The 15,432-nt window shown below is 33.6% G+C and overlaps 1 protein-coding gene across 3 annotated transcripts in view; it reads left to right on the top strand.

Annotated features, from left to right (window-relative positions):
* LOC150098898 (centaurin-gamma-1A-like) overlaps window positions 1–4,480 on the top strand; it is a 273,420-nt gene extending 268,940 nt beyond the window's left edge. For all 3 annotated transcript variants that reach the window (XM_090404607.1, XM_090404608.1, XM_090404609.1), the window contains exon 20: window positions 384–4,480. In XM_090404607.1, coding sequence (XP_090260733.1) covers window positions 384–608 — 225 coding nt within the window. In that variant the 3' untranslated portion in view covers window positions 609–4,480. The remainder of the gene's footprint in view (window positions 1–383) is intronic.
* The last annotated feature ends 10,952 nt before the right edge of the window (window positions 4,481–15,432 follow it).

The following is a 15,432-nucleotide window of genomic DNA, read 5'->3' as shown; positions in this document are numbered from 1 at the left end:
TAATGAGGTTTCTGGCAATGTGACCTAACTTATCAAACACAACAACATAACATACTTGCTGCAAAAGTTACAAGATTACTCAAAAATGTTGAACAGCAATGGTAAGACAGAACTAAGATTATATTGATGGCCTGGAAATGAATTTTGCCACCACTATAACTAAAAAGTCATTGGGAGTAAAAATAGTGAAGATTAGTACTGTTTGGTAGAAAAGTTTTGTTGCTATTTTCAGATAAATTTTGTAGTTTTTTTTTTTTTTCCCTTTGTACCTTTAGGCTCTTACTTTTTAAGCTCTCAAACTAAAAAAAATTAAGCAGCTTATGCTTTTATGATTTTTGTTTGAAATAATACATCTTGGTAGTAATTTTTTTTTTCTTTTGTAGCATGGGGCAAATGAAAAATCATTAGATTCAGATGGTCGATCAGCTCTAATATATGCCAAAAACTCTGGATCTCAGGAGATGCAGAATTTATTGCTCCATAGTGGATGTCCTGATATAGGTTTTATTCCCACTTCGTTAGCACCTCATAGAAGAGGAAGTCTTTCGAAAGAAAGAGGAAGTCTTTCTAATGAAACTTTTGAAAGGTTGCCGGCCAGTATCATATAAATCATCTGCCATTTGTTAATCAATCATCTTTATCATATTCGTCCAGTATCATTAATAATCTATCCATTAATTATTAACACTTGAAATATCTTGACATGGAAGGAGGGGGAGGGAAAGACTTGGTCTGTTCTTTGTTTTTCTCTAATGCCTACATTGACATAACAGAACATGAGCAAAGATTATTTAATAAGATCTGATTTTTATACTTATAACATTAAAAGTACATATAATATGTATTTCATTTCCTCTTAGCATTTAGTTACTTCTAGTTGTACATGTTTATAGCTAGAAACTTGATACCGTTTCTATACAGCTCCCATAAATCCTATGCAAAACTTAAATATGGAACAGCTAAAAACAGAGCTAAGGTTTCTTGTTAAGTGCAATTTTAGAAAATTTCAGGCCTTTAGGGTTTAAAACACAACTTCAAAATTTTTATAACTGCACTTTAAAACAAAAAGTTTAAATTTATGACATAGCTTTTATACATAAAAACTAGCTATAAATATTAACATTTGTACAAAAATGATTATTTAACGATAAAATGCATGACTTGCAAGATGTGGAAAACTTATTTCAACTTTTAAAATTTTTGAATAAGTTTCTTCTAGGGAAATGAACCATACATACTGTTTCTATTTTCATCTCTGTTTTCATGTGCCATTAAATAGGATGATTACAAAAATTTTCTTAAGCGAAATATTAAAAACTTTCTTTCTGTTCTGATTACTCATTTGTAAATATTATGGAATGTTATAGTTGCAGTGTCAATCCATGCTGCCTTGAATAATATGGAAATGCGATTCCGAGTCACTATTCTTATTTGAAAGACAAATTATAAAAGTTTAATATCAAAGAAAGTTTGCATAAACATACTGAAAGGAAATGTCTGTGGTTTTCATTCATTTATGAATTATTAAACAAGTTATATAAATTGCTCAAAATAAAATTTATATGAAAAAGGGACCACTTTCCCAGCAAAGTGCAGTTCAAAAATTTCAAGAACCAATATATATATATATATATTTTATTAGTAAATATAACAGTATTTCCCATAAAGTATTTTCATTTCATCACCAGAACTTTAAAAAATCAATTTTTAGATACTTCAACATTGGTTTGCTAAATACCAGTTTTTTATAAATATCTCATGTTCTGAAGAAATTAGTGGGACCAAAATTTTTAGATAGGTAAAATAGTTTTAGGAATTGAATAAAAAACACTTTTCCATGGAATGATGTCCACTTCATATATGAATCATAGACTTAGCACTCAGCCAAGAAAAGAAAAAAAAAAAAAAACACAGAAACAAATATATTAAAATGTGGTTAAATTGTTTTCTTGATACTATATATTCTTCTTTACATGAGGTATTTTAGGGTAGCTTGTTAAAAACTCTTATATTATCTATGTTGTATCTGAACACTAGTCATTAATATTTTCTGTGTTCTTTGTTGTCATGAATTTGTTACTTGTAAGGGCTTGGTATAGATTTAAATGTAATTTGAATTACTATACCATTTCCAATATTTTGGCAATATGACTAATGACATTTGTTAAACATTGTATATTTTCATCAGATTTCACTTTTTTTAATGTAGATGTATGGCCCTAGTATGATAAAGTATGGCAATTTAACATAATTGATTACTAGTACTGATGCTAAATTTCACATCTTGTATTTTAGAACTATACATTTACATCCTTTTCTATTTTCTATTAATTTCTTTCAAAAACTACTGCTATCTGTCTATAATTTGCAAGCAGTAAATTTAAAACCAAATAGGATAATTTTTTTTTTGTTAAAAAAATGTCAATAAAGTAAGATACAAAGTTCCTAACTGAACTTTAGATGAATTTTGTGATCCCCTTTTTTTTTTTAAAAAAAAAAAAAAAAAAAAAAAAGTGGAACACTTAAGGAGCATGACTAAAACTTTGAGCTTCCCATAATGTGTAGTCCTTTAGTCTGTGCCTCTAAATTAAAGGAATACATAAACTAAAGGACTACACCAATTCATTTAGATTTGTTTTACACACGCCAGTTCTTCTGTAATGTAATGCAATGTTCATACTGTGGGTTTGTGGTAATTAACATTAATTACACATACAGATTGCTTCATTTCACATGTATCTTGGAAGGTTAGGTTCAATTATCAGACCAACTTGCTGTTCTGATAATTAAAAAAATCAGATAAGTGAAAGTACGGTTACATGGTGCTGTACCAGAACTTGGTTGATAGAAGTATCATTATTTTGAAATGGTAGATTACTGTACTTTCAGACTTCCCTCCCCCAAATCTGTAACTTAATCACTCCTCAAATTCTCATCCTTTTTTTTAATTAAGGAGTATTTAAAATCATGTGGTGCACCTGTAATCTTCTACATCCATTGAAGACCTGGAATTTGTAGCTACCATCTGTATCAAGAATATTTAGTATCTTTAGCATGACAAATCAGAGATCAGGCCTACCAGTTTAAGACAATTAATGTTGCTTTAAAGATATTCACATAGTCTTAAAGTGCTGAAATATCAAATGTAATTATTAAGTAGATGTTACCCAATAGGTATTGCGAATTACCTTAAACCTATAATATGAACATTGCACATATATTCCTTTGTGATAGGGTTAGATGTTCATTAATTTGAAGTAGTAAAATATGATTCATGTAAATAAATATGAATTTTAAAATGTAAAATTTGCTTCAGTAAAATATAAAACCAGTTTCTCTAAATGAAACTCTGATGTATATATTTTTAAATGTTTTTCTATTATGTATCAATCATATTTTAAATTTCTTCAAGAAATTGTCAAGTCAGTTTACTTTTTTTTTTTTTTTTTTTTAATTCTAAGAAGTGTAATTTAAGTCAGTTGGCATCATCATGTATATTTTAATTTATTCTTAATTTATTTGATTTCAAAGTACATTTCCACTTTTATGTTTCTGCACTCATCTTTCCATTTAAAGAGTCAAGGTTTTATTGATTTAACATGAAAGTTTAATATAGAATTAAATTTTTCCTTTCATTTTTGGATTATTTTGGATTTCCACAAATGAATGCTGGTGTCTTCTGGGTCAGTAAGTCCATATGTAGCTTGGCATAATCCAATATGTAACTCTACTTGTCTTAACTTTTGTAGCGAAGTCACTTTAGATGCATACAATTTATCCCTTCTGTAACCACAGAAAAAACATCCAAGTGTAATAAAGCCAAGCTTTGAACTGGCAAGGAAATTAGGCCTCTTTTATGCAGCCACATATTAAAAGAAAATAGGCATCCAAAGAGATTCTCAGGTATACTGAACTTCTCTTCCCAACATTGCCAGTTTCTTTAAATTTAATATATATACTATACTATCTTGATAATTTATTATTTCTTGTTGTTTCACAAATCACTGTCTCATATTTTGCTTTTCACAAAATACTATTGTTGTTTAACTATTTTCATCTTGATACGTACTGATTAGAATTGGATGGGATAAATTCTGACTTGGTAAATATCCTTACCAAAAGTAGTTTGAAAAATATTTGTATTTGAAATACTGGTATTCTTTTGTGGAAACTGTGTTTTTTGCTGGGAGGATATAGAAGTGAATGATTTGTAGCATTCTTTCTTGAGGAAAGCACAATTCTTATTTGTGTGTTACTGTCTTTGCATTTCGAATCATGTTAAACTATTTTCTCTGTACTTCATCTAAGTTAATACCATGTTAATTTTCAAAATCTTATTTGCTAGTCAGAAGGCTCCACAATAACTATTCCTCAAACTAATTTTAGATAGGCAAGGAAGAAAAACTAATGGGATATTAAGCATCATAACATCTCATGAAATTTTTTAAATATTGGAATAAATATTTTCTTATGTTTCATATGATGGATGCTAGTGTCTGATTTTGTATCCAAAATAATATCTGAATACCATTTCTTCCATTTTCCTCTTAAACAGTGAAAAAAAAAAAAAAAATCTTTTCCAGGTCATTAAAGTTCCTTCCAGAAAATAAAGTACAATTTTTTTTTTTTTAAGGAATTATATCTTAAACATTTCAGGGATAGGGGAACTGTAGGTTACAAATAGTTGGTAACCTTTTATAAATTGTCAATAGGCAGCTTTATATACTTTAATATATTCTGTACATTAAGCAACCCATAGCTGTAGAGGTGATGTACATATTGTACAATTTTCTTGTATTCTATCAAACACTAATATTTAAAAGGTGAATTTTATTATTTAAAGAGGTAATGCAATAATATAAATACCTAAAAATTTAATTTATATGAAAATGAATTTGTAAAAGCAATATATACATCTTAAAGTTGAACCTCTTTGTAGATAGCGTTTTTACTCAGATATGTATAAAAATATATATACATATATATATATTTGCTCATTCTTTCATCAGATTAAAAAAAAACAAAATTCACAGAATTTTTCTCTCAAGTGAATTTTGTGGATTTTTTTTTTCTGTTATATTGTGCTGATATTTACACTAATGTATATGGCATAGTTGTATAATGAGTTGTACATTTTTGTATATTTGTTATATATTTTGTCCCCTGATTTTTTTTTTTTTTTTGAAAAATGAATATATTAAAAGTGAAATATTTTCTGTGATGTGTGTAAATTTTATTATGTTAATTTCTTACACAGACTGCATTATGACACAGCTCATAGCATGCGACTATTAGTGGGTGCTGGATTTTCAGGAGTAGAGGAACTGTAGGTTAGAAATAATTGGCAATATTACACGTTGTCTTGAACTTTTAAATAAATGATGCCTGTATTAATGCCATTAATATAACAAATGAATAGAAATATTTTGAAAAACTGTTACAAGAAACAAAAAAAGTGTAATAGATGTGTGTGTGCACAAAAACTTCAACTGCAACATCTTGAAGATTGTGGCTGTTTCAAAAGCCATCAAAGTAGACACCACATATTAACATTGCAGTGTCATATTATAAGATTATAAGAGTGGTTTAGACACTGGTGAAAATTGCAGATGACAGATATAGGTTGATTTCACCTTTTGAAACATAAGAGCATTGTTTATGTACCTATAGTCCATAGCCTGAGTACTCGGTATGAAAAATTTTCATATTTTGCTCTGTATCTGTACTATTCAGATGATTTTACATTTCTCCAGATCAGAAACGAAATAGCCATGCTGATCTTGTACTCTACATTGAATCAGATGTGTTATTAACACCTCTAAAAAATTCAGTTTGTACTTGAATCAAAAAAAAAAAAAAATACTGCCTACTGAAGATCATTCTGTGCTTTGTGTGTATAGACTTAGTGTTTGCTGTTTCTGTGGTCTTCGCTCTGTTGATAGCAGTTTTCAAGCGGATATTAAGTAGACCTAGACCTCCGGCTTCTTAAACGTGAAACAGCGTTGTTCTCCTCATTGCTTCATACCGAGAGCCCAAGATGTAGGTGCCACACAGCCTGTCGATCATGTCTGCCCATTGTAAGGGATGTTGTTCACTTTGTACTAGATGTGAGAGGATAAATATACAGGGTGGCCATAAAATAACTTTCCCTCTTTGGAGGCATCTGTAGCTAAAACCAATAAACGGAATGAGACCAAATTTTCTAGTGTAGGGGAGATGATTTCTGCGAAAAAAAAGATTTAGTACCAAAAGTCGCCAATAGGGGAATTTTTGGCGCTTGTGGAGCCGAAAACAAGCGGATAATTACATTAAAGGCAGATAAAATGGAATTATAACATTTCGACGGTGTAAGCGACAGCCGCGTCACTCCTTGCAGCTAGATATGTGGCGCATTACAATGATAAGAATAATAATAATTAAACTAAACTAAACCAACAACTTAGTGACTGACCTCAAAGGAAATAATGTTTTGTTCATCAGAATCAGGCTCCCCTGGACCACACATGATTTTCAATGTGCTAACATTTCTTGTGTACAACAAATTGCATTCGGTGTGCGATATGCTCTACAGCTGAGCGTAAGGAGTCAGATTGGATGTTCATAGCAGCCCATTTTATGTTCTCTTTCAAAACATAATGATATATGTACGTAAACACAAGAGAGATATTTAATTAGCCAAATATTTCGGTCTGGAAATAGCAAACCATCCTCAGTGGTATTACAGGAACAGTTTTAAAAAAAAATACAACCTAGAATACCAACAATAGATTGTTAAAAAATATAGAACATGCCACGTGATGTTATATCACTAAATATGAAATGGAATATTTTGAAGTAGAGACATGATTGGAGGGAAAAAAAAAATTGAGTAATCTTGATTAGACTTTCCCAGATTTTTGATATAGATATACAGTCATTATGATTCAGGTTGGGCAATGGAGCAAGGCCTCCACGCTTTCCTTGAACAAACGTTCGAACCTATAACAGGATTATGTAAGAGGCGAGTCTTGGACCAAAAGATGCTGTGGTCAGTTTCAATCCCGTGTTGAGCCAATCAATTGTATTAATTCTCCTACTTACCATATAGCCAAATATCTAGCTAAATTATTGAAATCTTACATTGGCAACTAATTCTTTTTTAAAAAACTCCTCAGATTTCTTAGAAAAATTAAAAAATGTCTCATTACAACCTATAGATCTTATGGTAAGCTTTGATATAGAATCTTCTTTGAGGGTGAAAGATTGATAGTTGTGGCGGGTACGAATGAATTGAAAGGAGATAAATTTTTTATGAGAGAGGACTTGAAAGTATTGTTAAAGATAGTGAAAGAAAAGAGTGACAGAGTTAGAATGGTGAGTCTGTTTCTGCGGTATGACAGAGAGGAGTTTAGAAGGAGGGCCATAATCACAAATGACATTATGCACAGGTTATGCGGATGCTGTGTGTGGAATGAATTTGATGGGTGAAAGGATTTATGCAAGATGGATGGTGTGTGGAGACTGGAAAAAGTGTTGCTGAATGAAGTGAAAATGGATGTGCAGAACCAGGGAAACTAGAACTACCAAGGAGGGGGGGGTGGATATGCGGACATCAGTGAGACAGTTGAGTGTAAGAATGTATATAATGTACTCGAGCCAGTACTAAGGACAAAAAATGGGAAATTTAGAATAACGCATCAAGATAGGGGTGGGACAAAAGGGATCACTGCATTTCATGTATACTAATGCCAGGGGTATTAGTAACAAAAAGGAAGAATTTTTGGCCTTGATTGGCTCTTCCTGGCCACAGGTTATTGGCATTAGTGAAACATGGCTGATGGAAGATGATATAGTTAGTGGGATAGAATGTGTAGGTTATAGTGTGTTTAGGGGGGAGGGGTGTTATTGATGATAGCTGATGAACTGCAGCCAAGGAGAATTGAAGTGGTATCGCAGGATAGTGAAAAGAGCTCATTTGAGGCTATTTGGGGTGAGATTGAGACTGGCAGAATAAAATATACAGTTGGGTGCTGCTAATGACCAGGTGATGGAATAGATGGTGGAGATAGTATGCATAAACAAATTGATGAAATGAGTGGAAGGAGAGTAATTATGGTTTGAGAAACACTGCATTAAGGTTATTTTATTGTCAAAATGTATGTCAACTTCTAGGGTTCTGTGCCTGACAGACCTCGTGGGACAGCAGTTGCATGTGCGGTGTCCTTTTGATAAGGATAGCTACTCCTCTGCTGGCAGGTTCATTGATCAGGATGTCGTGATGGGCGAGTCTTTTTTTCTAGTCGTGTTACTGGCTCTGGCGAGTGAATTCTTGTTTCCTGCAGCATTACAATGTCTGGCAATTTTTTATAAATTTCACTGATCAGCAGGTTTTGGTATTTATCCCATTACAATTTAGGCTTATTAGCTTCATTTTCGTTCGGACTTGTTCTGATACAATTGTTCGGGTTCTATTTCTTTCTTTTTAACCTTTTCTCTGATAATATTCGACGTGACTAATTTTTTGTTCTTCGCTGCGTTTTAGGAGCTACGTTTAGTAGTGCTGGCGATTTGTTACTTGTTTCCCCTTGGGATTTCGGATTAGGGATTATTGGTGACTCATTTGAGGTTTCAGCTTGTCACCTGTACAATTCTTTCCACTAACCCCTTCCAGTAATATTGTTAATGGCTCAGGGAGACTTTCTGAAATTTCATTTTCTCTGCTTTCCCCCCTTTTTTCGTTTGATTTGGACATTTCTGGAACAGTGGTTTTGTTGCCTTTTTGTAACGTGAGGTTTTTTTTCTCTTCCCTGTCTGTTGATGAGTTGTTGCGTCCGTTGTCATTCTCTTCTTTGCCTTTGTTAAGCCCATCTCTGTCTTGCACATTCTCTTCCCCACCTTCCATGTCTGGGGGACTCTTCGTTTTGTCTCAATATCGAAGCGTACGTGCTATTTATCTGCTGCATGACCCATGCGGTTGCACATTTTGGCTCATTGCAGTGTCTGCGTAGGTGTCCGATTTTTTTTTTTTTTTTTTTTTTTTTTTACAGCGGAAGCAGGATGGCGGCCTTCCTGGGACGACGACTATTCCCATACCCTTCTTCACTCATATAATATATGGAATATCTTCAATTTTTGCACCTTCGTTGAGTTCTATAACTTTTTTTTTTTTTTGTTGTTGTTGCTTAGGACATGAGACCAGTCATCATTCTTAATTGTTGATATGTTTTCCAGAAATTTTATTTGTCCAAATTTCTCAAATTGGAGAGCAACCAAGTGATTTGGGATGTGGGGTGGCATCCAGTGTATTAAAATTTCTAATGTCCTATATGCATTTATATTAATAATTTCACAGGTGCCATTCCTTCAATGTTCCCCATGGCAAATCGTTCTTTAAGGGTCAGTTGTTTGAACGACAGTAGGAAAACATAATTGTATTTAAGATGACCTAAATGCCACACAACACTTCCTTTAACTTAGTTTTTCGTAAGACTTTTAATTATGTCCTCCTCTGTGTAAGGACCGCATTTTGCATCACATATAACAGTTTTAGACCAGTCTAATTTCCAGTGATTTATCGATCGTCTGAGTACCTTCAGACGATCGATTTTCTTGTTCACTATATACTTTAGGTTCAGTACTTTTATTTCTATTCATATCACGAGATGGTCGGAAAAAAAGAGGTACTTACAGTTCTTGGTTAACCTTCGGTCTTCCTCTGCAGCCTGTACCAACCTACATATCAAAGTCTCTTTGTGTGAGATTTTAGATTTTGGGGGGAGGGGGGGGGAAGAGAGATAGTAATTTTTCAGGCATAACTTCATATTTAATGTTTCAAAAGGTGAAGAGGGGGGAAAAAAAGAGGGAAACATGCAGCAAGAAAAACTCTTGAACGTGTTGCCTATACAGAGAGCACCCATACATAAATATATAAGATAGAAAACAGAATAATTATGATGGAAGATAATATAAGATAAGAGAAGGCTTTAGTAACTTGGTCATAAAGGCCGAGTGGATAAAGCGAAAATAAATTTATAATTTCTTGTTTTATTCTCTCCAAGGATGTGACAACATTACAAACGGCACAAATTATTGATAAAATAATGTATAAAGGAAACCTGCGGTACAGTTGACATTTCGTTTAAAAATAATGAGAGAAATGAAATCCCAGCAAGCCTTTATTTGTGCATTGGATCATGAAATTTTGCACTCACTGAAGAAATTTTTACCAGGATCTCATCTGTAATTAAATTCTGGAATTGTTAAAAAGAAATCGGCATGAGAACACATGCAATTTACAGACAAAAAATACTGTTGCGGTGGTAATGTGCGGTAGATGGCGTTGGTGGTAGTTATGCATAATTGGAGAATTAAGTAAAGAGAGAGAGACGGTGTGATATGCAGACAAGTTCCATCGCGTGGTCCCTAACATAGTGCAGTATATTATATTATTTGTTTGGGAGAGAAACTCTGCTTGCCTCTTTCTCGCCCCGACACCGCTATTAATACTAATCGGTTAGCAACTAGTTATTTTATCAACTGTCTTTCCAAAATCTGGGATAACTGCCATATATTATTCTTCGTTAACCAGAACAATATCAACATATTTAAAAGAAACACACGTATTAACTACAGTGAAAATTATTTAATTGTAAATATTTCATCTTAAGTATCTTAGGATAAATTCGTTGGATAAATTTTATCTTAGGATAAAACCACACGTTATGGTTTAAATTTAAACCACAACCACATTCTTACTATTCCTAAAGTATGGGAAATTGTCATACAAAATTGTGTAAAATTATTATTCTTTTTTTTTTTACTTCTGTAACACGTTACGCATGTTTTATGAGATTCTATTGTAATCATGCGCCCTAACTGTATGTCATTCCTATTATCGTTTAAACTGTACTGGTGATGTCCTAAGATACTTAGGATGAAATATTTACAATTAAATAATTTTCACTGTGGTTAATACGCGTTTCTTTTAATTATGAACTCACCACAGGTTTCGTTATTAAAAAAAAAAAAAATCAACATATTTCTTAATAGAATTTCATGTCTCAATTTATCTAGACGTCTAAATAGCTATTCACGGCTTGTAATGTTTCATCACTATGAAAATACGTCGCTAAGCTATAATCTACTGCTTTTCTTTTTGGCTTCACCACCCTTATGCACCTGAATCTTACGTTCGCAATACAGATAGATCCACGGGGATGAATCTGTTTTCCTTTCCTTACTTTTTCAATAAATTTTCACGCATATTTGTATTATTATTATAACGGTGTCTCCATGGAGTTAGAAGACTCATCGTGGGAGACCCTACATTACATGCATTCGTTTTTAGCACATAATTATATCAATAATTTGCAGTGGTATATTATTCGATAATAGTCCTTTTAGAACTTTTTGTAATTTCAATCCAAATTGAATATCTGTTGAATTCTTTATATATATATACATATGTATATTTGTTGTATTATTTTATTTACAACAAATACAGCACTAGCGCATGATTTTCCCTTGCAGATCCTTGATGTTCATCTTTATAAATTTAGTTGTAATTCTTCTATGATTTATTTTTAAAGTAGTAACATTCTCGATTTTAAATTCCTTCCTATATATCTTTTTAAGGATCAGATTTCATTATTTTTAAAAATGTTGTTTCTCATCTCTTAGGTAATTTTTTTCCCCTTGTTATTTCCATATATTTTAGCATTTCTTTATAAATTCCATTATTTCCAGTAGATTTCTTACTTTTCAATTTAGAAACGAATTCTATTAATTTCAGTCTACTCATTGAAATCTCTCAGATTTGATAAAATAATTCTTCCATTATATAACTGGTACGTATGAATATATAATACTACTCCCCTCACTCAATATTGTCTGCACTTTATAAAGAAGGAATAAATGCATATTTGAAATTACATGTTGAATTAATTTTAACCAAACTAAATTGGCTGTCCAAGAAGGAAAAACAACCTTTTACAGCCTACATAGTTGGCCGCAACATTTGTAAAACCACCATTAAAAGGGTGAAGTCTAAATTCAACAAGGATAAATGTAAAAAACTCACTGCTTGTTCCATCGGCAGTCGTTCTTTCAGGTCCCTCGCCAAAGCAGTTGGGAACATTTGTGCTGCCTCCTCTATCTCAACCCATTGCTAGAACTGTAACATCACCTAAAGATAAGGTTGGTTGATGTCTTGGCTTCATTCTTTTCTTTCAACTCCTACGTAGATAACCATGTCAAATTTCCTCCATTTCCTTGCTTAAAACATTGCATCTCATACCACCTGTGACCTTTGCATCACATGATGTCTTTCTGCCAGAAAGACATCAGAATAATCATGAATAACTTAGAAACCACAAAGGCAGCTGGTCCTGATGGAATTCTATCCATTGTGCTCAAGATGCACTCCTGAACACCTGTTCCCTATCATCTTTTCACTAAATTATATTCAACTGATATCTACCCTTCAGCATGGAAGAAAGTTCATAATACAAAAAACAGGATACTTCCTGGTCTCTTCACTCACATTTGCGCCCATTCAATTGAAAGGTTTGGAGAAGCCTGTGCTGTTGCTCTTGACATCTCCAAGGCTCTTGATAGAATAGGGTATCGAGGGCTTCTCAACCTGTTACCGTCATTTGGACTGCCTTCGTCCTTTTGTAAGTGGATCGCCAATTTTCTATCTGATCGATCCCTGCGTGTAATGGTTGATGATGTTCTCTCAACAGATTTTCCTTTCAATGCCGGTGTCCCTCAGGGCTTAGTCATTTCACCCGCCCTCTTTCTGATTGATATAAACGACCTGCTCTCATTGAATGCAAATCCTATTCAAAGTTTTACTGATGATGGCACACTTATCCTACTTATATGGCAGGCCTTGCAGTGTCCATAAAACCTCATGCTTGAAGATTATCTATAATAAGTGCCCTGAACACTGATCTTCACAGTACTCTTGATTGGAATGAAAGCAGCCTAGTCAATTTCAATATTTCCAAAAAGCAGTTTTGTTTTCTCATGAAAAAGACCTCAGATCTTCTCTGCTTACTTTTGATAATGCTGAGCTCAACAGTCAAGACTAGATCTCTCTTCTCTGACTAACTCTTACTCTAAACCTTTCCTGGCATAATCATAACTTCTATAGCATCAACAGCTTACAAAAAACGTGGCATCCTTTATCTGGTCAAGACTATTTCTCTGCCGAACAGTTACTCGGTACAAATTCCAAATCCGACCAACATTGGAATATTGCTTTCATGTATGGGGATGGTGCACTTAAGACCTCCCTAAAAATTCTTGATACTGTTCAGAAAAGAGCAGTCCAGTTGATAAATGACACTTTTCTTACAGACTCCTTTCCCACGGAAGATCAATTTCTGAATTGTCTCTCTTCTACAGATATTTCCATGGCCATTGTTCAGCATAACTAAAATGCATTATGCCTCATATTTCTGCCAGATTTCTGTGTAGGACAAATATATAACTTAAGTTTTAATAATTTTATTAATTTTAATTAATAATTACAATTTTAATTAAAATTTTGTATATAAACTTAAACTTCATAGAGTAGATGCAAAGCAGAAGTGCGGCGAACAGCATCCGACTGTTTCTTGCAAAAGTCTAGTACAATACCAGCAAAGTGTGCCAATTGTATAGCTACCCACCACCCTCCATCCAGCAAATTGCGAAGGCTATACTCAACATCCAATTAACCAGAAGATAACAAAAAACGCCAGCCAGGGCTGTATTTTAGTACAGGCTCTAGCTGGGGGCATGGAAAATTAGGGCCAATTTAAAGGCCCTAAAAAGTCAGGAAGGTACCCCTGAGCACTCTAGCGCCTCGGGAGAAGTGTAAGCACCGACTCCAGCGATTCCACACCACTATTGGTGACAAACAAAATAATACCACAACCTAGAATTCCTACATCAGCTCCCATGACTAAATCTTATGCTGTTGTAGTAAAGTCGAAAATATCTCCCGTTGATCCTCATCCTTCACTCAACTCTCCAGAAGTCTGCCATAGTAACAGCCGCCTTAGGGAAAAATGCTAATCGAATTCAATACAACAACCCTACACAGAATTCTACATACAGACAGATTTGTGAATAACGCACAAATTATTCTTTCTACACTGAACGATGAATAATACAACTATATATCTAACTCTATAAAGATTGCATACTGGAATGAAAATTGCGTTCTCAAAAAGATTCATGAGTTTGCTATCCGTTTTGAAATTGATATTTTACTAATTAATGAAACCCACCTGATAAATCTAAAATCAGAAATTACTACCATTGAAAGAATGACAGAAAAAACGCCAGAGGTTGAGGTACGGTCATTGTTATTAAGAGAGCTAAAGGCTTCAATGAGATTGAAATACCTACCACCACTCATCTAGATATTACTGGACTAGAAATTCACACTGCCAACACTGGTAAGCTCAGGATTTTTTCTGTATATAACTCTCCGAATAAGCAGATTTTGGTTTCAGATCTCTGCTGACTATTATATACCAACGATGCAGTGCTACTGGCTGGCGATCTTAACTCTAAACACCCTGCCTGGAACAGCAGAGTTACAAATAAAAACGTCAAAATATGAAATGAATTTGCTGTCAATAGGAATATTGTGATTACAGGTCGGCTTGAACCTACGCATTACGCTAGACATCTGGTCGTCCAGATGTCTAGCGTAATGCGTAAAAAAAAATATTTGGTAAAAATATTTTATTTTTTACCAAAAATAAAATCCGACGTCGCTATCATAAAACCCTTGCTCTTCAAGACCGTCAAGAACTAAATAGGGCTAATTTGGTCCGGTACGCTCTCAAAGATTTCCGCAATCAGCAATGGGAAAATAAGATTCGATCCTTGAAGCCAGATGACCAATCTCAATGGAAGCTTTCCAAATCTTTTTGTAAGACCCAAAACTACGTCCCACCAATACACGGAGAGCGGGGTATTGGCTATAGCGACGAAGAGAAATATGAAGCTTTTGCAACAGTCTTGAGCTACAGTGTAACCCTAACTACACGATTATGGATCTGTCATTCGGATATGTCGTGCATTGAATCTCCCCAATCAGCACGTTGATATCTGCCCAACTTCTCCAGCTGAAGTCTGCAAAATTATCAAAACACTTAATAAAAAGGCTCCAGGTGCGGAGCCTTTTTTCACATTCCATACCGGACTTAGTGAGTAAAAATTATAGATAACAAATAGGTTTTGTGGTCTATAATTCTGTAAACTTAAAAACCCTGGCAGCTGGTAGGCCAGTGTAACTTGATTTAAGAGCTATTAAAAGGGGCACATAAAATCCTGGGTGGAGTTCACTTCTTATACCAAGAGTAGCATACCAAGACAACTCCAAAAGTTATAAGTTCTCTAGTAAATTTGGAAATTTAAGTTTCCATATTTGACTAAAAATTAGGGATGAAT

Source organism: Typopeltis vanoorti, chromosome 15 (assembly GCF_054136105.1).
Source record: "Typopeltis vanoorti isolate ZY-2024b chromosome 15, IOZ_Tvanoo_1.0, whole genome shotgun sequence".
Lineage (NCBI taxonomy): Eukaryota > Metazoa > Arthropoda > Arachnida > Uropygi > Thelyphonidae > Typopeltis > Typopeltis vanoorti.
This window is presented reverse-complemented; position numbering and strand designations above follow the sequence as displayed.